Genomic DNA, 21,895 nt, shown 5'->3' on the forward strand with positions numbered 1-21,895 from the left:
CACCAACGAACCTTCACAATTGGTTTTACGGGTTCACTAATAAACCTACACCGTTGGTTTTTACGGTCTCACCAACAACCTTTACAAGGTGATTAAAAAGAAAGAAGAATGTTGAAACTCCTAGATGAGCAAATATAACATTTATAAGCTACAAAGAAGAGTTTAGAGAATAGTTATCGCTTGATGAAACTTCTCTCTTCTTTGTCAGGAATGCTTCACTCTTCAAGGATGGATGGAGCACTTAATATCTCTTGGAATCTGCTCAACCACTTCCTTTTGACTCTTGAATGAAGCACTTGGATGAAGAAGATTAGGGCACTTGTCTTTCTTGTGTAAGCTTTGATATTTTGCAAAAAGGATGTTTCCTCTGATGAATAGTGTCACTTTAAATAGTTTCCTTCATCCATTGGACAAGCCCATGGTTAGAATTCAAAAACTAGCCGTTACTCACTATTGGGAGGTCTGAAAGTACTTCTGCAGAACTAACCGTTATGCTTCTGCCCGTGCTTGGGTCGACTCAACTTTTACTGGGGTCGACCCAACTTTCACTTGGGTCGACTCAAGCACCATTGGGGTCGACCCTCTCAGAAACCACAGAACCTTGTATTTCAGCCTTCCTTCACTTGGGTCGACTCAACACTTTTTGGGTCGACTCAAGGTTCAGTTGGGTCGACTCAACTTCCACTTGGGTCGACCCTCTCAGGATTTCCAGAGAACCTATTTTTGAATGTCATTGCCTTTGGGTCGACTCATGTTAACTCGGGGTCGACTCAAGTTTGGGGTCGACTCAAGTTTCATTTGGGTCGACCCTCTTAGAGTTTCCAGAGAACTGTTTTCTTGAGGCTTGAGGATTGGGTCGACTCATCCTTTGCTTGGGTCGACCTAAATACTGTTCATCCGTGCCATTTTTGCAGAAGTGTGCCAGATGGTTTCTTGATGTGCCGGGGTCGACTCAATCAATCTTGGGATCGACTCAATCAATCTTGGGATCGACTCAATCAATCTTGGGGTCGACTCAATCCACACTTTGCTGCAACTTAAGATTAGATTCATCCATATAATCAATGAAATAAACTTTAAACAATTTTGAATATATGTCATGGTAGTGCTACATACTCCAAACAATGAAAATTACTATTGTCCACTTAAGAGTATGTTTCACTTGAAATTTTGCCGAATTAGAATTTAGAATTCACTATCCCTTTCCTATCGCAAATTTTATCTCATTAATAATCATTGAAATACATCTTAATCTCATTATACTAATGTATCGAGAGTGACGGACTTATTAATGATGTATCGAATTAACTTGTAACATACTCTTAATCATTGTATTAATCATCAAAATACCATTATCATCCTCAAACCAAAAACCATTTAAGCTCTTCCTACTCCACAATAATGCCAATGGCTTAAAACTAAGACCTAATATTCGATGTCCACCACTATTAATGTAAAATAGTATGTTAACAATCCTAAAGTGATTACAAGTGTTTGACAAGCCAACCTTCATCTTCAGAACATTACAAGTGATGTGAAAGATAAACATCTGTCTATTCCTGCACTTAAGAGGGAACAAAATATTGCATATTTATATGCATTGTATAAATATACAAGAATAGAATTGAAAGAAAAAAAAATGAAGCCATTCTAACCCTAGACTTCTGAGCTAGTTAGCCTTTTCTTAGGCCTTCTCTTTTTTTCTCTTTTCATTTGAAGATAACAAGTACATGATTTTATACAAAAAAAAATACAGAACATGTACCACAATACAAGATATGAGAACAGTATATGAAGACCTTCACATATCACTGCCTCTTAGCCAATGTCTTCCTGAGTCCTCTCAAAATTTTTCCAAACCACATTGTGTTCATAACTGCTAGAGCTGATGGCACCACAAACACTAGGAGATAACCAAATGTATGCACCTGTTTTATCTGTCATGGTTGTACCACAAAGAAAATAAAGCCAAGTACAAATTCCAATATACATGAATGATTCAAGAGAAGAAAACTTAATACCTGATCATGGTGCAGATAAATGTGGTAAAATGAGTAAATGAACAAAAAGATTCTTGCAGCCTGCACAATGTAACTAATTCATTAGGAGACAGATGAGCTCAACAAGGTTGGAAAAAAAACATCAAACAAAATTGAGCTGATTGAAAAATTATAATAATGTTATATGTCAGCTTCTTCTATGACTATAAACTTGATACAATGCAATTTGTACTTGAAGTTTCAACAAAATAAAATTCCTAAATAGAAATATCTTCTATGCACCCGGTACTCTGACTTTGTGAGTGTTCTTTAAGGTTTGGTTAAAAAAATGTTTCTTACAGCCCATTCACTGTATCCTGATTTTCAATTATTGAAAACCCTACTTGTTAACAGCCAGCTTTCCTCAAAAGAATAATACCAAAAATATTTCACAAGAAACATAAGAACCAATTGAAATGGGACTACAAAAAGCTTCAGATTTCGCTCTTTTAGTTTCCTTCATAAACATCAATCTCTGAATCTAAATATAGTCTGAAGAAATTCTTTATAAGAATATAGTTTACTCAACACCAGGGATAAATTATGCTCACCAAGGAACCAACAAATTTTACTGCTAGTCTAAAAGTTCATGCATCTGCCTCGTGACGAGAGCTCTTAAGGTGTGCAGTAAGCATACAAGTACATGGCCTAGGAATAATTCTTCCTTTAGTGGTCAGATTAAAACTTCGAAACCTATTAGAAGACATGAAAAATCAAATTGATGTCAGAAATCATTAAGAAAAAAGTTGACGCTAGGCCCTAAATATAATAAATTTATTACACTATGCTTAGAGTCCTTTGCTAGCTCTGTTGGTTCCTTAACCTAAAAATGTCTCTGAACATATTGGACCCCAATTGTGTTCCTTGTGATGACATACCTCATAAATTCAGTCCCAAATTGGGTAGTTGATGAGGATCTGAGCAACTTTGATATCATGGGAAATAGTCTTGATGCCGGAGCATCTATGATTGACCGAGTGGGCATGGGTTGAATTGGATGCGAGTCTTGGCTGCCTGAGTCGCAAGCCCCGGCTCGGGATACGATTAGTTTTTGATGATTAGCTATTTTCCTATCTCGGATAGAAAAGTTTGATGTTAGTTAATTATAGCAAGTTTTGACTTTTATGGACTTTCCTTTTGAGAACTTTTGTGAACTTTTTCTTGAGAACTTTGGATATTGCTAAGAAAGCCACTAGTTAAGATTCTTCGAGTTAGAAATTGAAGAAAAGAGTCTCCTTGTATTATTATGAATACTCTCACTAGGGCTCCTCTTGTAGTCATCCTTGAGATACTTGAAATTCTTGAATAGTGAAAATTTTATTGTGGGAATTATTCCTCATTTGCCTTCTCTCTATTCTCTCTCCCCTCCCTTTTGGTGAATTCCTAAGATTTGCGAGTGAGCGTTGTAAGAGTTGTATCCTTGGAGTGGCTAGCCAAGATGGTGGTTTCGGCCTTGGAAGAAAGTGATTCATACCTTCTCTTCTTTCAACTACCATCCATCCCCGCGTTGTGCCTTCGTGAGATTTCTACCTCGTCACAATTGATTACATTGACATACATACCCTTACTCCTTTGAGTTTTCAGCCCAAATTCAACACCTCCTTGGCATCAGTATCAGAGCATGGTTTCAAGATGCCACCTCGCCACTGTAATATTAAAGAGCATGTTGAACGTGTACGAGATCTGTGAGATAGAAAAGCTAACTTTGTCAATGGCAACCATCATGTGAGACATAAGAACATGTTGAACATGTTGTGCTGAATAACTTAGAAAAAAATCAGCAGTTTCGTCTAAGGATGATAGTAATATTTCGATGATTAACACAACAATTGAGTGAATATCAATTTAATAACACAGTTTTACGTGATACATCACTAATATATACGACACCCTCGATACATTCATAATATATTGAGAGAATGAGATCAAGACGACTTCCAATGATTAACAACGAGATAAAATTTGTAGTAGAAAAATGATAGAGAGCCTTCAAATCTAATTCAGCAAAATTTCAAGTGAAATCTACTCTTAAGGGCAAAACAGTAATTTTCATTGTTCAGGGTATGAAGTTCTATTGGAGTATACACTCAAAATTATTTGAAATATGTTCAATTGATTATATGAATTAGTCTAACCTTAAGATGCAGGAAATTGTGAGTTGAGTCGACCCTAAAGAAGTTTGAAGTCGACCCTGATACAGATGGCACGCACTGACACGGAGCAACATACTTGGGATAGTGTATGAGTCGACCCCAGAAGAAGTGGAGTCGACCCTGGCATATTTTGGAACCTCCTGGCACATCCTTTGAAAAATGACACAGATGAACAGTAAGTGGAGTCGACCCCAAGTATCCTTGAGCCGACCCCTGGAGAGGAGCCGACCCCAAAGAACCATAAGCCGACCCCAACTCAAAGCCTCAAGAAAACAACTCTCTGGAATTTACTGAGAGGGCCGACCCCAAGATTCCTTAAGCCGACCCCAGTGGAGCCGACCGGAAGAGAACATGAGCCAGCTCCAGGATAAGTAGTCAAAAACCATGTCTCTGGAATACTTGAGAAGGCCGACCCCAATGGAGCTTGAGTCGACCCCACTGTAGCACGGGTCAACCCCAAGAAAGCATGAGTCGACCCCAGTGAAAACAGCCGAAAAACAAGTCTTTGTGGTTCCTGAGAAGGCTAACCCCACTGTAGCAGGGGTAGACCCCAGAAAAGTTTGAGTCGACCCCAGAGAACCTTGAGTCGACCCCAAGGCTAAGGAACAGTAACTTGAGTCGACCCCAGGAAAGCTTGGGTCGACCCCAGCACGGGCAAGGGCATAACAGCTAGCTCTGCAGAAGCACTTTTTGAGCTCTCAACGGCCAGTAACGGCTAGTTTTTCAAATCTAACGAATGGGGAGTGACCAATAGAGGTTGGAAAGTATTTAAGAGACACTATTCATTAGAGGAAAGAATCTTTTGCAAAAATCAATAGCATATTCAAGAGAAAGCAAGCTCTAATGCTCTTCAACAAGGTTCTTCATTGAAATCCCAAAAAGGAGGTGGTTGAGCAATCTGAGAGTGCATTCAACAGCTCCACCTACCCATTGTGAAGTGAAGTAACCTCAGCAAAGAAGAGAAGAGCATCCTCAAAGCGATAACTATTTCTCATCTCTTCTCTTAGTGTATAATTGTTATATTTGCTCATTTAGGAGTTTCAAATTCTTCCTTTTTCAATTTTCTTGTAAGGTTTGTAAGTGAGCCCGTAAAACCAACATTGTAGGTTGTTAGTGAGCCCGCAAAACCAATATAAGTTATTGGTGATCCCGGAAAAACCAAGGTGTAAAGGTTTTGGATTGTGAGCCCGGAAAACAATCCAACTGTAATCCGTGGGATTATAGTAAATTCCCAAGGGACGCTTGGGGAGTGGACGTAGGTGCTTAGGAGAGCACCGAACTACTATACTTTTTGTGTGTTTGCATTGTGTGTTCTTTTAACTTCACTACATGCACTTAATTAACATTAACTAAACTACTTATTTATCTATCAATTTAATTAAGGGATTGAAAATTTAGAAAATCCAATTCACCCCCCTCTTGGATTGTCACCTTGGGCAACAAGTAGTATCAGAGGGCACAATCATTCCTAAACCTGAAATAGATTGGAATGATAGTGATAAAAGACTAACGCAACTAAACGCTAAAGCAATTAATGTACTTTACTGCTCACTAGATGTAAATGAATTCAATAGAATATCTACATGCACCTCCGCCAAAGAAATTTGGGATAAACTAGAAGTCACACATGAAGGAACTAATCAGATTAAAGAGTCAAAAATAAATATGTTAGTACATAGGTATGAATTATTTAAAATGGAGTCCACAGAGTCCATAATTGAAATATTCACTAGATTCACGAAAATCATAAATGGACTAAAAAGTTTAGGCAAATCTTATACTAACTCGGAATTGGTGCGAAAAATTCTCAGATCTCTACCAAGAGTTTGGGAGGCCAATGTTACCGTTGTTCAAGAGGCAAAGGACCTCAATACACTACAATTGTAAGAGCTTCTAGGATCACTCATGACCCATGAGTTGACCATGAAGCAAAATTCAGAAGAAGAGGTTAAGAAAAGGAAGAACATTGCCTTGAAGTCCACGACTCCGAAACAAGACATTGAATCAGAGGAGTCTGATGATGAGGAGGAATATGATGAGGAAGGAATGGCTTTGCTCGCGAGGAAATTCAAAAAATTCATGAGAGGGAAGAAGAAATTTCATAAAAGGAAGCCCTTCCTCAAAGGCAGCTCAAGCAAGGAAAAGGGAAAGGAAAAAGAGAAAGAAAAAGAAGTGCCGATTTGCTATGAGTGTAACAAGCCCGGGCATTTCAAGATAGATTGCCCGAAACTGAAATGGATGGCAAGAAAACTTAAAAAGAAGATCCTCATGGCTGAATGGAGTAAAAGTGAGGAATCAAGTTCGAAAGAGGAAGATCAACAAGAGACGGCCCAAATCTGCTACATGGCCAATGACGATGAGGTAGATTCTAAACTTGAGTGTGATTTTACAGTAGAAAAATTACATGATGCATTTTTAGATCTTATGGAAGAGCACAAGAAACTAATCAATAAAAATAAAGTTCTAAAATATGAAAATCAATGTCTTTTGAAAGAAAGCTGAAACTATCTAATGACTATGAAACATTAAGTAGGAAGTTCACTAATTAAACTAAAAGTCTAATTACTTAAAATTTCAAACTAAAAGAAGATGCAGAAAAATATAAATCCTTAGTGGACAAGTTTACACTTAGCTCAACTAAATTAAATATGATTCTTGATAGTCAAAAAGCTGTATATCATAAAGCAGGATTATGATATAAAACAAATAGAAGAAAAAATACTTAAAGAACATATTTGTTAAAGCCAAAAATGAAAATACAACTTGTCATTGCTGCAATAAAATAGGACACAAAGCATACGAATGTAATTTTAGAAAGTTCAGCAATAACAAATTGAATGAAAAGAGTAAGCTAAAATACAAGAAAATTTGGGTTCCAAAAGGAACATCAAACACTAACCCTAAAGGATCCAACATAGTTTGGATACCTAAAGTACATCCTTGATCTTGATTGCAGGTGTGTCTTATAGCCAATAAGAAGGATAGACGATGGTATCTAGATAGCGGGTGTTCAAGACACATGACAGGTGATATTGAATAATTTGTCACCTTGGAATCTAAGGAGGGTAAAGCGGTAACCTATGGAGACAATAGAAAAGGACTCATCATTGGAAAGGGTAAAATTCGTATCACTCCATCCACTTTTATAGAAAATATTTTATTGGTTAATGGTTTGAAACATAATTTACTTAGCATAAGTCAATTTTGTGATAAAGGTCTTAAAGTTTCATTTGAAGCTTCAGTATGCATAATCACAAATCCTAAAGATAATAGCATTGTACTGATGGGACATAGGCATGGAAACATTTATATGGTAGATTTTCATGACTTAGCCAAGCAAAATGGGTTATGCTTAATCACTAATGAATAAAAGAAAAATGAAACAAGTTGGCTATGGCATCGTGGACTAGGACATGCTAGTATGGACTTAATATCAAAACTAGTCAAAAAGGATTTGATAAAAGATGTGCCAAAATTGATTTTTGAAAAAGACAAAATCTGTGGACCATGTACATTAGGAAAGCAAACAAAATCATCTTTTAAATCGAAAAATGTAGTGTCAACCACTAGGCCTTTTGAAATCATTCACATGGATCTATTTGGACCTACTAGAACCACAAGTTTAGGAGGAAAAAAGTATGGACTAGTAATAGTGGATGATTTCTCAAGATATACATGGATTTCATTTCTTGCACATAAGAATAAAGCATTTTCAGCATTTCTGAAATATTATAAAAACATTACACTGAAAACAATTTTACCTTAATTGCAATTCGAAGTGATCATGGAACTGAATTTGAAAATCAACACTTTGAAGAATTTTGCAATGAAAACGGTATTTCACATCAATTTTCAGTACGTAGAACGCCCCAACAAAATGGGGTTATTGAAAGAAAAAATAGGACTTTAGCAGAAATGGCTCGCACTATGTTATGTGGTCAAATCTCCCAAAGTACTTCTAGGCTGAAGCTATAAACACTGCTTGCTATATTTTAAATCGTGTTTTAATACGTCCGATAACAAAAAAAACTCCTTATGAACTTTGAAAAAATAAGAAACCAACTGCTAAATATTTTAGAGTATTTGGATGTCGATGTTTTATTTTAAACAATGGCAAGGAGGATCTAAGCAAATTTGATGCCAAGTCAGATGAGGGTATCTTTCTAGGATACTCTACTTCTAGCAGGGCATACAGAGTGTTCAACAAGAGAACTCTTGTAGTTGAAGAGTCAATAAATGTTATCTTTGATGAGTCTGATAGTGAGTCCCTTAGGAGAGAAAGTATTCTTGATGATGATGCAGGAATTATTGAGTTTGAAAAGCTGAATCTTAATAACGTGCCAAATCAAGAAAAGGAAGATGAAAAGGAAAAGAAAGATGATCATGTTCCACCACAATCTCAAGACTTGCCAAAGGAATGAAGGTACGCACATGGACATCCCAAAGACTTGATTATTGGTGATCCATCACAAGGGGTAAGAACTCGATCCTCTCTAAGAAATTTAAATGATTATCTTGCTTTTGTTTCACAAGTAGAACCTAAAACTTATGAAGAAGCTGAGCATGACATAAATTGGATTAATGCTATGCAAGAAGAATTAAATCAATTTAAAAGGAGCAATGTATGGACATTAACTGAAAGACCAAAGCATAATTCTGTAATTGGAACAAAATGGATCTTCAGAAATAAGTTAGATGAAAATGGAGTAGTTATAAGAAATAAAGCTAGGCTTGTAGCTAAGGGATACAATCAAGAAGAAGGGATAGATTTTGAAGAAACATTTGCTCCCGTAGCTAGATTAGAGGCTATTAGACTACTTCTAGCATTTGCATGCTTTATGGACTTTAAACTATATCAAATGGATGTAAAAAGTGCCTTCTAAGCCCACCCGCGGAGATTGTATCGCGCTCATGCTACGGCGTAGAACTCGGCGAAGAAGAGAAAGAGAGAGAAAAAGCATCAACGGCTCTTTAGAGTGAGAAACTCTGAGGAGAGAGAAAGGATTGCTGTGCTAACGGTCTCCTTCGCCGGCGTTGAGCGGTGGTGGGGGAGCTCTGCTGTGTCCGGGCCATCCCGTGAACCCAGTTCCTTTGTTCTGCAGGGTGCCAACGGGATCCAATGAAGGGGAAGATGCCGATGGAGGGGTCGGCGGGCTCAGTCGGGGAGCCGGGGTCGGGGGCGACGGCGGAAGCTGCCTCGACGAAGCAGACTGCGGCATCGTCGTCGACGAGGTCTTGGGCGGAGGTGGTAGCTCAAGGACCAGGTACGTCTAAGGGTAAGGGGGGAAAAGGGGACCGACCGGGTGGTTGGACGCGGCCCGGGCCCTGGGTCACCCATCGACTGACGGAGGAGGAGGTGGCTCGCTTGAGCCTTCACTTCCCATCGGTCTTCGAGCTCCCGGAGGAGCCCATTGAGGCTGCCCGCCGGGAGTGGGAGGGGCTAGCACTTGTCGACCGGAGCCTCGGCCGGCGGGTGCCGGTCGAGTGGGTGGCCAAGGACGTGGCTGCCCGGCTGAAGAAAACAGGGGAGGTGGTGGCGATGACCCTTGCCGAAGACCACTTCGCTCTGCGATTCCGGTCGCCGGAGGTCCGGGATCGCGCCCTAGCGGAGAGGCCCTGGGTGGTGGCAGGGCAACTGGTTGCCTTGGAGCCGTGGGCGCCGGACTTCCTACCTAGGGAGACTCCGGTCAAGACCGTAGTGGTCTGGCTCCGGCTACCTGGGCTCCTCCCGGAATATTGGTCGACTTCGACCATTCTAGAGATTGCGGCCAAGGTAGGAAGGCCAATGGCGGTGGACGGTGTCACCGAGGGCCGACGAGCTATGGGCTTCGCTCGTGTCAAGGTGGCCATCGACGCATCCGCGCCTCTTCTCCCAGGGATACGGATACTCGGGAGGACGAAGGCTATTTGGCAGCCTTTCGTCTTCGAGAGCATCCCGGACCTCTGCGTTCGGTGTGGAAGAATCGGGCATCTCGGGCCCGTGTGCCGGTTTGGGGCTCCGGCTCCGACCGGCGTTAGTTCACCTGAAGAGGAGGTCCCTGGCCCGATCTATGGCCCGTGGTTGGTGACCTCCCGTGCCAGACGGCCGCGGGGAAAAGGGCCGCCGGAGCTGGGGAAGACGACCGAGCCCTCCGCTGGGTTGCCCCTTTCTCAGCCGGATCCGCCGATTGCTTCGCCTAGCCCTCCGGTGTCCCCACCGGATCTCGAGGGCTGGCAAAAGCCCGTCAAGGTGGCCCGTCACCACTCCCCGCCGGGGGTGGCGGTCCTGGCCTCCGACGGGCGCGTGGAGGGTTCCCGAGTCGACACGGCCCCGCCCGTGGGACGCGTCGACCCGGTGCCTGTGGCTGACGAGTCCGGGCCGTCTGAGTCCCGGGCTGACTCGTCGGATCAGGGCGGGCCGACTGGAGCGGCGGGCCAGGCCACTGTCAAGCCTAAGAAGCGGCCCAGAAATACTGGGCTGCTAACGGATCTGGGCCGCTCCCTGGGCCGGGGGCGGGCGGGCCACAGGGGTGGCTCGGCCGGGACAGTGGCACGCGGGGCACGCGTGCCCCGCGTGTTTCGTACGGTGAACCGCGCGACGGTCCCCCAGGCCCGTCGCGCGGAGCTTGGTGCGTGGCCCAAATCGGCTGGGCCACGCACGGGATTCCCTGGGAAGGCCCCTGTGGGCGGGGGCCTTCCACTGTTCACGGCCCAACTGGGCCATATGGGGCCTGAGACCAGGCCTGATCCACTGGCCCAGTTCACGGGGCCCAACGACTTCCAGTTTGGGGCCCAGACCCTGGGAGTGGATCCGCCAGCTGCGATGCTCTCCACTCTAGGCCCTCTAGAGGGGGATGTGGGGCAGGGGGATGGTGTCTCGGGCAGGCCTGATCCGGTCGATGTACCTAGGACTAGTGGGGTTTCTGCCTGCGCTGTCTGCCCTATGAGTGATTTCTTGGCAGAGCGGGATATGCCTGCACCTATGGAGCTAGGGGTAGGTGACTCGAGTGGCCCCGAGGGGGCTGCTTGCAGGTCCGCGGATCACTCGACGGTCGTACAATGGGTGAAGGCGGCAGTGCTGCGAGTTGTCTCTGGGGTGAGTGCGGATGAGGGTCAGTGGATTGACCCCATCCATGAGGTGGTGTTGGACCCTATGGCCCAGAGGGTTGATGTTCCTGTGGCCGACCTCTCGGACTTTTCCCCATGAGGATTCTTGCGTGGAATTGCAGGGGGGCGGCTAAGCCGGCATTCATGTCATCATTTAGGAGGTTGGTCCAGATCCATAGTCCAGAGATCTGCCTACTCTATGAAACTCGCCTTTCTGGTCGAGGTCTTGGTCGTGCTATACGACGGTTTGAGGTTGACTGGGAGTCATATGCTGTGGATTCCCAGGGGTTGTCCGGGGGCATCGTGGCTCTGTGGAAGCGGGGTGTGGCTACAGTCGACGTATTCCATAACTGCTCCCAACAGGTCCTCATGATCATTTCGGAACCTAATGCTGCTCCGTGGGTTTTGAGCGGTGTGTACGCTAGTACCGACTATCGGACTAGGAGAGTTCTGTGGGATGAGCTCACCCACTTAATTGCTCAGGGTCTTCCAACTGCAATGGTGGGGGATTTCAATTGTATTTTGGCGGGTAGTGAGAAACGAGGGGGTAGGGCCTTCACAGACACTGCAGATAAAAGGGAGTTCCGCGATTTCCTCTTGCGTAATGGCCTAGTCGATCTGGGCTTTTCCGGTCCGCAGTTCACTTGATGTAACAACCAGTCCGGCCAAGCTAGGGTGTGGGAGCGACTGGATAGGGCTGTTGCTTCCACCGACTGGCTTATCAGATTTCCCTCCTATAGGGTCAGTCATCTTCCCCGGATTGCTTCGGATCATTGTCCTTTGCTGATTTCGGCGGTATCGGGCTCGAGTCACCAAAGCCCATTCCGTTTCGAGAAGGTATGGCTGTCTTTCCCTCAATCCTGGGACATTGTCCGAGGAGCTTGGGGTATGCCGGTTCGCGGTGACGCCATGCAAAGGGTTTCACGTAAATTGGAGTTGACTAAGCGACGGCTACGCCGTTGGAACCATGAGGTAGTGGGCAACATCTTCCAGAAGCTGGAGGAAGTGGAGGTCGCGATTGTTGACCTCCAAAGAAGAGAAGATCAGGTGGGCGCACTTCCTGAGGCCGATATGGTGTGCCTCCGGGGTCTTCTCGCCACCCACCACTCGATCCTGCGGCAACATGAGATATTCTGGAGACCAGAAATCTAGAATTCAGTGGATCAGAGAGGGTGATCGGAACACTAGTTTCTTTCACCGATCCATGGTTATCAGAAGACAGAGGAACATGATTCGTTCCTTACGGGATGAGCTAGGCCACAGGACTGAGGATGATTCGGCGATCAGCCATATCCTATTCGACTTCTTTCGCTCTCGTTGGACGGAGGATGGTGGGCCCGCCGCAGTTGGCCAGCTCCCGCGAGCTGATTCCCAAATCGGGCCGGCCGAGAATGCCCTGTTGGTCCGACCAGTGACGGAGGGGGAGGTGCGAGCGGCGATCTGGGCTCTGGGCGAGAATAGGGCCCCGGGTCCAGATGGATTCCCTCCTTTCTTTTTTCGGAGATACTGGGATATTGTCCGGACTGCTGTGGTGGAAGCAGCTTTGTGTTTCTTCAGTCGAGCGGGGATGCCTGACGACTGGAAGGCCACATTTGTCACGCTGATACCAAAGCGCCAGGACGCGTCCGAGCCGAGTCACTTTAGACCGATTAGTTTGTGCACTACTTTATACAAAGTTGTGGCAAGAATCCTGATGGATCGCATGAAGCCTTTGCTCCCGGGCATTATCTGTCATGAGCAAGGTGCTTTTGTGGGAGGCAGGAGTATTTCTGATAATGTTATGGTGGCCCAAGAGATGATGTGGGATCTCCGACGGGCTTCGAAGCGACGGAGCCTGATGGCTATCAAACTGGATATGGAGCGAGCGTATGATAGAATCAGGTGGAGTTTTCTCAGGCTAGCCTTGGCGAGTCTGGGCTTCCATGACACCTGGATTGGTTGGGTTATGGGGTGTGTCCGGGGTCCGAGGTTTGCTATCTTGGTCAACGGCTCACCATCCCCTTTCTTTAGATCTACTATGGGGCTTCGGCAGGGATGCCCGTTATCCCCGTACCTGTTCATCATCTGTTCTGATGTCCTGTTTCGGTCACTGCAGGCTGCGTGCACTGCCAGAGAGCTGGGGGCTTACGTCCCAGCTCCAGGGGCCCAGCCGATATCACATTTACTCTTTGCCGATGACTGCCTCCTCCTGACGCGGGCTTGCATAGCGGATGCTCAGGCTATCAGGCAGATTTTGGCCACCTATTGCCATGCATCGGGTCAAAGAGTGAACGCCCAGAAATCCACCATCTCCTTCAGCCCGAGTACGCCACCCGGGATTCGACGGGGGGTTCGGAGGATTCTGGAGATGCCCGAGCAGGATGGGACCTGGACCTATCTGGGTGTTCCGATCACAGGTAGGAGACTGCGTGTATCCGAGTGCACCGGGATGGTGCAACGGGTCCAGAGTAGGCTAGAGGGTTGGAGGGCAGTGTCCCTATCTATGATGGGTAGAGTAACGCTGATTAGGTCTGTTCTGGGCTCTATGCCCATCTATCTCATGGCGAACACGGTGGTGCCAAGATCAGTTCTTTTGAAGATCGAGCGTCTTCTTCGGGGCTTCCTATGGGGCTCGCTTGGCGGGGGTCGTGGGGTGCATCTAGTGGCATGGGAGAGTATCTGCCGCCCTCTTAGGGAGGGTGGTCTAGGGGTGTTGTCTCTCCTGGAGAGTCGTGAGCTGCTCCTCGCCCGGCATGCCTCCCGTTTCGTCCTGGAGCCGCATGGGTTTTGGAGCCGGATCATGATTGCCCGTTATGGGAGGGCAGGCCCGGAGGGCTGGGCCCGAGGAGGGCGGAGTTGCTCCTTTCTATGGCGTGAGATAGCGAGGTATGTACCCATGGTGTCGGATCATACCCGATGGTTGATAGGCGACGGGCGCAGTATCGATGTGACCGGTGACCCATGGGTTGACGGCCTTTCCCTGCGCCTTTGGCCAACTACAGTTAGTGTCGATGCTGAGGAGGGTCTACATGTCTGTGATCTCATGTCCCCCGGGGTGGCCGGTTGGGATGAGATTCGATTGGCCCGCCTCTTTCGGGAGCATCTGGCGGAGAGGGTCCGTTCTCTCTCCTTACCTCGGAGTGGTGGACCAGATGTGCGAGTGTGGGGTTCCTCGACCAGTCCTAGAGTCCGGATGAGTGATCTTTCTCGCTTTCTTAGGCAGGAGTATGAGCCTGGTCTTGATTGCGCCTGGATTTGGCGATTGGGCCTCCTCCCGAGGGTCGCGCTGTTTCTCTGGAAGGTGGTTTGGGACCGGCTCCCTACGAGAGCTGTACTTGGTGGACGAGGATTGAGGATCCCATTGGAGTGTGGGGTGTGCGGTGCGGTCGAGACGGTAGACCATGCCCTGTTTCGGTGCACATGGGCGAGGGATACTTGGCGCCTGGCAGGGGTCCCACAGTTGGTTTGGAGCTGCAGGGACCAGTTCTTACAGTCCATGCATCAGGGCTCGGAGTCCCCGACGCTTAGTCAGGTGGTGGTTCGAGCGAGCTGTACTGCCTACCAGATCTGGTTGGCCAGGAACGCTCGTACATTCGGCGAGCGACATATGTCGCCGAGATTTGTGGTCGAGAGTGCCCGCTGTCAGGCGGCAGAGTTGTGTCACATCACCCCCGTTGGAGGGACCTTGATAGCTCGGGACATCTGGAGCTCCCACTCTGCTTCGGCAGCTTCCCGCACGGTGTTTTTCACCTGGGAGCCCCCACCCCCGAGTTTCCTCAAGGTCAACTTTGATGGGTCAGTCTTGGACGGTGGCACTAGGAGAGGCGCGGGTTTCGTTATTCGGGACCCGTCTGCGAGGGTCGTGGCTGCCGGGGATAGTTATTTGATACCTCGGTACCGAGTGCGGAGCTGATAGCTGCCTGGGCGGGCCTTTGCCACGCCCGGTGCGTGTTACAGGCCAGGTCTATCATCCTGGAGGGTGATTCTGCCACCGTTATAAGTTGGATCCAGGGGGGACCTCGGGGTGGCAGTAGCGACCATCCCTTGCTCCGAGACATTTGGGCTATGGTGAGAGATGGAGGGGCCGTTCAGGCCAAGCATATTTACCGTGAAGCCAATGGTGCGGCAGATTGGGTGGCTGCGTATGTAGCTAGTCATTCCGGAGGCACTTTGTGGTCTGGAGATGGGGAGCTGCCTTTGGCACTCCGAGGTATCCTATTTTTTGACTGTATTGGGTGTATCCGTACCCGCCGAGTATGATTCATCCGCATTACCAAAAAAAAAAAAAAAAGGTTATATAGAAGAGGAAGTATATATAGGCAACCCCTATTTTTTGAGAGTCATGAATTTCCTGATCATGTGTTTAGATTACATAATGCACTATACGGATTGAAACAAGCACTTAGGGCATGGTATGATCGATTAAGCAAATTTCTGTTAAATAATGATTTTAGTAGAAAAAATGTAGATAAAACACTTTTCCTTAAGAGAAAAGACAAAAATCTGCTAGTAGTACAAATATATATAGATGACATAATATTCGGTGCCACAAATGATAGTCTTTGTAAAGAATTTGCTAAATTAATGCAAGGAGAATTCGAGATGAGCATGATGGGAGAATTAAATTTCTTTCTCGGATTACAAATCAAGCAAACTAAGAAAGAAATTTTTATTCATCAAACTAAGTATACAAAGAAAATACTAAAGAAGTTTGGAAATAAAAATCACATGGGAATCGACACTCCAATGAATCCCACCAGTGCTAGACAAAGATGAAAAAGGAAAAAATGTAGATATGAAACTATATAGAGGATTAATTGGATCTTTGCTTTACCTTACTGCTAGTAGGCCTGACATAGTGTTTAGTATAGAAATATGTGCTAGATACCAGTCAGACCCTAAGGAATTACATCTAAGTGCTGTCAAAAGAATCCTTAGATATCTAAGAGAAACTACAAATATAAGGTTATGGTACTCTAGAGACTCCTATTTTGATTTAGTTGCATATTTTGATGCGGATTTTGCTGGATATAAATTAGATAGGAAGAGTACTAGTGGGACATGCCAATTCCTAGGAAACAACTTAATATCATGATTTAGTAAAAAGCAGAATTCAGTAGCGTTATCAACGGCTGAGGCCGAATACATCGCTGCCGGGAGTTGTGCCCAAGTACTATGGCTCAAGCAACAACTAGAGGACTATGGAATCAAACTTGACAAAATTCCTATAAAATGTGATAATACCAGTGCCATCAATCTCACTAAAAATCTGGTTCAGCATTCTAAGGCAAAACACATTAAAATTAAGTATCATTTCATTAGAGATCATGTGCAAAACGGAAATATATGTATTGAGCATGTGTGTACCGAGAAACAATTAGCTGATATATTTACAAAACCTTTAAGTGAAGATAGATTTTGCATGCTTAGGAGAGAATTAGGCATATGTGATCCTTTTGAATAAAAAAAGGGGAAAAAGTTTCATGATACGCTCCTCCCATTTTGTAAATCCCATGAAACATTGGTAAAGTTGTTCATTTATGGTTTCCTTACACATATATCAATGTTTCAAAAGATTTGGTAAGGATATGAAAGAAGAATTTAAAAAAAAAAAATTTTTTTTTTGGAAGTCTGAAACGGGGCCGACCCGAGCCCAGAATGGGGTCGACCCCTCCTTGAGTCAACCCAAGCAAAAGCTGGGGTCGACCTAACAGCGGGACCCCCGTTTTTAAAGGGGACCCGTGAGCGAAATTAGGGCATCTCCACTCTTTGTTTCCTCTCTCAAACCAAATTTCTTGCTCTCCAATCCCCTTCAATCACTTCGAAATAGTGGTAGATTACTTCCCCAAGCCGTTAGATCAAGATCTAAAAAAGAATTTGGTGAAAAATGGGACTCAAGCGAGCCGTGGCCAAGAGAGCCGGGAGAGTATCACGCCCAACCATTGTAGAGGGACGTCCTAGAGAATCTTCTACAGTGCCTCCACAAGGTGAGACACGTGCAGAGCCTCCTCCACCTCCTTTCCCTTCAGTCTAACTTGCTAAGTATGTGGGGAGACCGGTTACCATGGGTAGAAGGATTCATTTCGAATTTTTGGATCAAGAAGGGTTCCGGTTGGGTGGTTGGATTCGACGGCAAGGATGGGAGTATCTTTACTCCCTAGATTTAAAGACCTACCCGGATTTAGTTCGTGAGTTCTATGCTTTTCTACGGGTCGGTCTGGGAGGGCTTGTGTCTGAAGTCCGAGAAGTACGAGTTCGTATCTCTGAGGAGAGTGAGTGAGTTGCTTCTGCGAAGGTGCCACACCAGACAAACCAGAGCACAGGATTAGAGCTCTACAGCTGGTTTTAGAGAGATGACTTTGATTATTCGGAAAATTTAATAGCTAGCTCTTTATCAGCTGAGATGAGGTTATTGCATAACTTCATAGGTCGGATACTGTTTCCGAAGAGCGGAAGATTTGATCATGTATCTGAGCGCGATTTGGCCATTATGGAGCATGTTATTCAGAGTATTCTCCTGAATCTTCCAGCCATGATGATCAGGCAGATGCGTGAGGTCGTATCCAGATCGAGAGCATCCTTGCCTTACGGTATGGTACTCACCTTGATATTCAGTCATCATGACATGTGTTGAGGAAGAGATATCCAGGGACTTGTTATTTACCGACACCTACACTGCACGATCCCTAGTGCGCATGGGTTATGAGAAAGTGGACGGTCAGTGGGTGCATGGAGGTGCAGAGGCACATGCACCAGAGGCTGATGCACTAGAGCCTGGAGACTATCCCTGAGCCTGAGATACCTGCTGATCACCCTACGGCACATGTAGAGGCAGGACCTTCATCCTCCACACCTACGGGATATACAGAGGAATATTGGAGTAGGATGACTGAACTAGTATCAATTCAGGTGAGGGGCCTCTCTGATAGCATGATGAGCAGGATGGACAGTATGACAGCAGAGATTAGAGGATTATCTGCTCAGCTGACAGGCCTCACGGACCGGATGACAGCTTTAGAGAGAGAGTTTCATGGTCCTCTGGGAGCTCGAGCAGCTGAGTCAGAGGTCTCGGCACAGAGCCAGCCAGCTCATAGGGCTCACAGACCTTCACAGTCATATCAGCCCAGACCTCCTCTCGCTACCTATACTAGGAGATCTAGAGCCAGATCCCAGCCCTTGGATGCCGCTAGGCCTACTGATAGCACTGCAGGGACTCATCTAGATTAGTGCCTAGAGATACTCTAGCTATCTATGTATCTTGCTTTCTATTATTTGAAAACGATGTTATATTTTCTGGCTTATTAGAACATTGTAATTTTGACTCTTATGAAATGCAATGTTTAATTATGTTTTATGATCTTTGTCATTGAAAACTCATGCATTATATATTCTTTTGATGATGACAAAAAGAGGGAGAAGTAAGAAAAGAGAGAAGTTGCAATATAGGAAAGAAGCAAGAGAAGTTGAAAAATAAATAGGAAAAAAATATTTACTTAAGGGGGAGCAATGTGCAACAATGAAAATCTTCTACACTTTAAACTTCCAAATTTCAAACAAGAAAATCTGAATTATCAATTAAAATTTCTGAATTTGACACATACTCCTCATGCCTCGATACATAACCTGAAACTCTTGCTTTATCTCAAATTTTTGATGTTTCATCCTTAAAAAAATACAAGAGTAAGGGGAAGAAAATCAAAAGTTCAAATTAGCAATATCTGAATGAAAGAGAGGGAGCTTTCACTTTCAAATTTAGAAAAGCTGAAATTCAGCAACTTAAGCATTTTCTAAAACAAAACCCTTAGTTTTATACAAGCGTCAATTTGCCCATACTCAATGTTTTGTAATCATCAAAAAGGGAAAGATTGAGGATGATAGTGATATTTCGATGATTAACACAACAATTGAGCGAATATCAATTTAATAATACAGTTTGACGTGATACATCACTATGTATACGACATCCTCGATACATTCATAATATATTAAGAGAATGAGATCAAGACGACTTCCAATGATTAACGACGATATAAAATTTGTAGTAGAAAAATGATAGAGAGCCTTCAAATCTAATTCAGCAAAGTTTCAAGTAAAATCTACTCTTAAGGGCAAAACAGTAATTTTCATTGTTAAGGGTATGAAATTCTATCGGGGCATACACTCAAAATTACTTGAAATATGTTCTATTGATTATATAAATTAGTCTAACCTTAAGATACAGAAAATTGTGAGTTGAGTCGACCCCAAAGAAGTTTGGAGTCGACCCTGATACAGATAGCACGCACTGGCACGGAGCAACATACTTGGGACAGTGTATGAGTCGACCCCAGAAGAAGTGGAGTCGACCCTGGCACATTTTGGAACCTCCAGGCACATCCTTTGAAAAATGACACAGATGAACAGTAAGTGGAGTCGACCCCAAGTATCCTTGAGCCGACCCCAGGAGAGGAGCCGACCCTAAAGAACCATGAGCCGACCCCAACTCAAAGCCTCAAGAAAACAACTTTCTGAAATTTACTGAGAAGGCCGACCCCAAGATTCCTTGAGCCGACCCCAGATGGAGCCGACCCCAGGAAGACTTGAGCCGACCCTAGTGGAGCCGACCCCAAGAGAACATGAGCCGACTCCAGGATAAGTAGTCAAAAACCATGTCTCTGGAATCCCTGAGAAGGCTGACCCCAATGAAGCTCGAGTCGACCCCACTGTAGCACGGGTCGACCCCAAGAAAGCATGAGTCGACCCCAGTAAAAACAGCCGAAAAACAAGTTTCTGTGGTTCCTGAGAAGGCCGACCCCACTGTAGCAGGGGTCGACCCCAGAGAAGTTTGAGTCGACCCCAGAGAACTTTGAGTCAACCCCAAGGCTAAGGAATAGTAACTTGAGTCGACCCCAGAAAAGCTTGGGTCGACCCCAGCATGGGTAAGGGCATAACAGCTAGTTCTGCAGAAGCACTTTTTGAGCTTCCAACGGCTAGTAACGGCTAGTTTTTCAAATCTAACGAATAGGGAGTGACCAATAGAGGTTGGGAAGTATTTAAGAGACGCTATTCATCAGAGGAAAGAATCTTTTGCAAAAATCAATAGCATATTCAAGAGAAAGCAAGCTCTAGTGCTCTTCAACAAAGTTCTTCATTGAAATCCCAAAAAGGAGATGGTTGAGCAATCTGAGAGTGCATTCAACAGCTCCACCAACCCATTGTGAAGTGAAGTAACCTCAGCAAAGAAGAGAAGAGCATCCTCAAAGCGATAACTATTTCTCATCTCTTCTCTTAATGTATAATTGTTATATTTGCTCATTTAGGAGTTTCAAATTCTTCCTTTTTCAATTTTCTTGTAAGGTTTGTTGGTGAGCCCGTAAAACCAACGTTGTAGGTTGTTGGTGAGCCCGCAAAACCAACATAGGTTATTGGTGATTCCGAAAAACCAAGATGTAAAGGTTTTTGGATTGTGAGCCCGAAAAACAATCCAACTGTAATCCGCGGGATTATAGTGAATTTCCAAGGGGACGCTTGGGAAGTGGACGTAGGTGCTTAAGAGAGCACCGAACTATTATACTTCTTGTGTGTTTGCATTGTGTGTTCTTTTAACTTCACTACACGCACTTAATTAACCTTAACTAAACTACTTATTTATCTATCAATTTAATTAAAGAATTGAAAATTTAGAAAACCCAATTCACCCCCCTTCTTGGATTGTCACCTTGGGCAACATTGTCAACAACAAAAGCAACACGACCGCCGATATTACCAAAGTTTTAATCACTACACTGATAAAGATCCCTTTGATGGTGAAAGCGAGCGTTCCAATGAGGAACGGAAGATTTCAATCCGTTCTATAATAGAAAAGCACCTTCATCAAGTAGAGAGGATACCTAGAACCAACATGAACGAAGACCACATCGCAAAATCGTGACTTCAGTATTAAAATAGACAACCCTAACTTTGAAGGACGCTTGCAACCTGATGAGTTCGTTGATTGAGTCCACATTGTTGAGCAAGTTTTCGAGCTTAACGAAGTTTCTTATGTCAAGCTAGTCACCATCAAGCTCAAAAAGTATGCATCAATTTGGTGGAAATTTGAAGCGACTTGAGCATGAAGGGTGCGGCAAGATCCAAACGTAGGACAAGAGTTGCGAACTCAAACTAAGTTCCTACATGAAGATTATCATCAGAATAAATATCTTAAGCTTTCACAATCTTAGGCAGCGTGATATGACCGTAGAAGAGTATACAATGAAATTCGAATAAGTCCTCGTAATGTGTGACATAAAGGACCCCAAAGAGCAAACTATAGCACCATATCTTGGAGGATTGAAGCCTAAAATGAAGTCATGTAACTTCAATCCTTTTGGACACTGATTGATGTGATACGATTGGCAAAAAAAATCAAGAAGCAACAACTAAAAGAAGATAATGCATGCTTTTTGAGGTGTAGAAATGGATAGACTAACCAGAGGAGTTTTGTGTCAAAGATGTCAGCATCTTCCAAAGCCAGCACCTCCCAATCACCTTAAAAGAAGAACAAGGGCATCCTCAACAACCACGACCATTCCAAAACTGTCGCCTCCAACCCTCGCAAGTGTTTCACATACCAAGGGCTTGGGCATATTACAGGCAACTACCCAAGTAGAAAGCTCGTCT

The 21,895-nt window shown here is 44.6% G+C and overlaps 1 protein-coding gene across 6 annotated transcripts in view; it reads right to left on the minus strand.

Annotated features, from left to right (window-relative positions):
- Window positions 1-1,537: 1,537 nt before the first annotated feature.
- LOC103713185 (TLC domain-containing protein 4-like) overlaps window positions 1,538-21,895 on the minus strand; it is a 49,370-nt gene continuing 29,012 nt past the window's right edge. For 4 of the 6 annotated variants that reach the window (XM_039118495.1, XM_039118494.1, XM_039118492.1 and 1 more), the window contains 2 exons: window positions 2,022-2,081; window positions 1,538-1,937 (listed from right to left, as the gene is read on the minus strand). In XM_039118495.1, the coding sequence (XP_038974423.1) occupies window positions 1,809-1,937; window positions 2,022-2,081 (189 nt within the window). In that variant the 3' untranslated portion in view covers window positions 1,538-1,808. Of the gene's footprint in view, window positions 1,938-2,021; window positions 2,082-3,513; window positions 3,723-21,895 lie in introns of all 6 variants that reach the window. The other 2 variants (XR_005508072.1, XR_005508073.1) reach the window with 1 other exon arrangement.

This window comes from Phoenix dactylifera, unplaced genomic scaffold (genome assembly GCF_009389715.1).
Source record: "Phoenix dactylifera cultivar Barhee BC4 unplaced genomic scaffold, palm_55x_up_171113_PBpolish2nd_filt_p 000360F, whole genome shotgun sequence".
NCBI classification, from domain to species: Eukaryota; Viridiplantae; Streptophyta; class Magnoliopsida; order Arecales; family Arecaceae; genus Phoenix; species Phoenix dactylifera.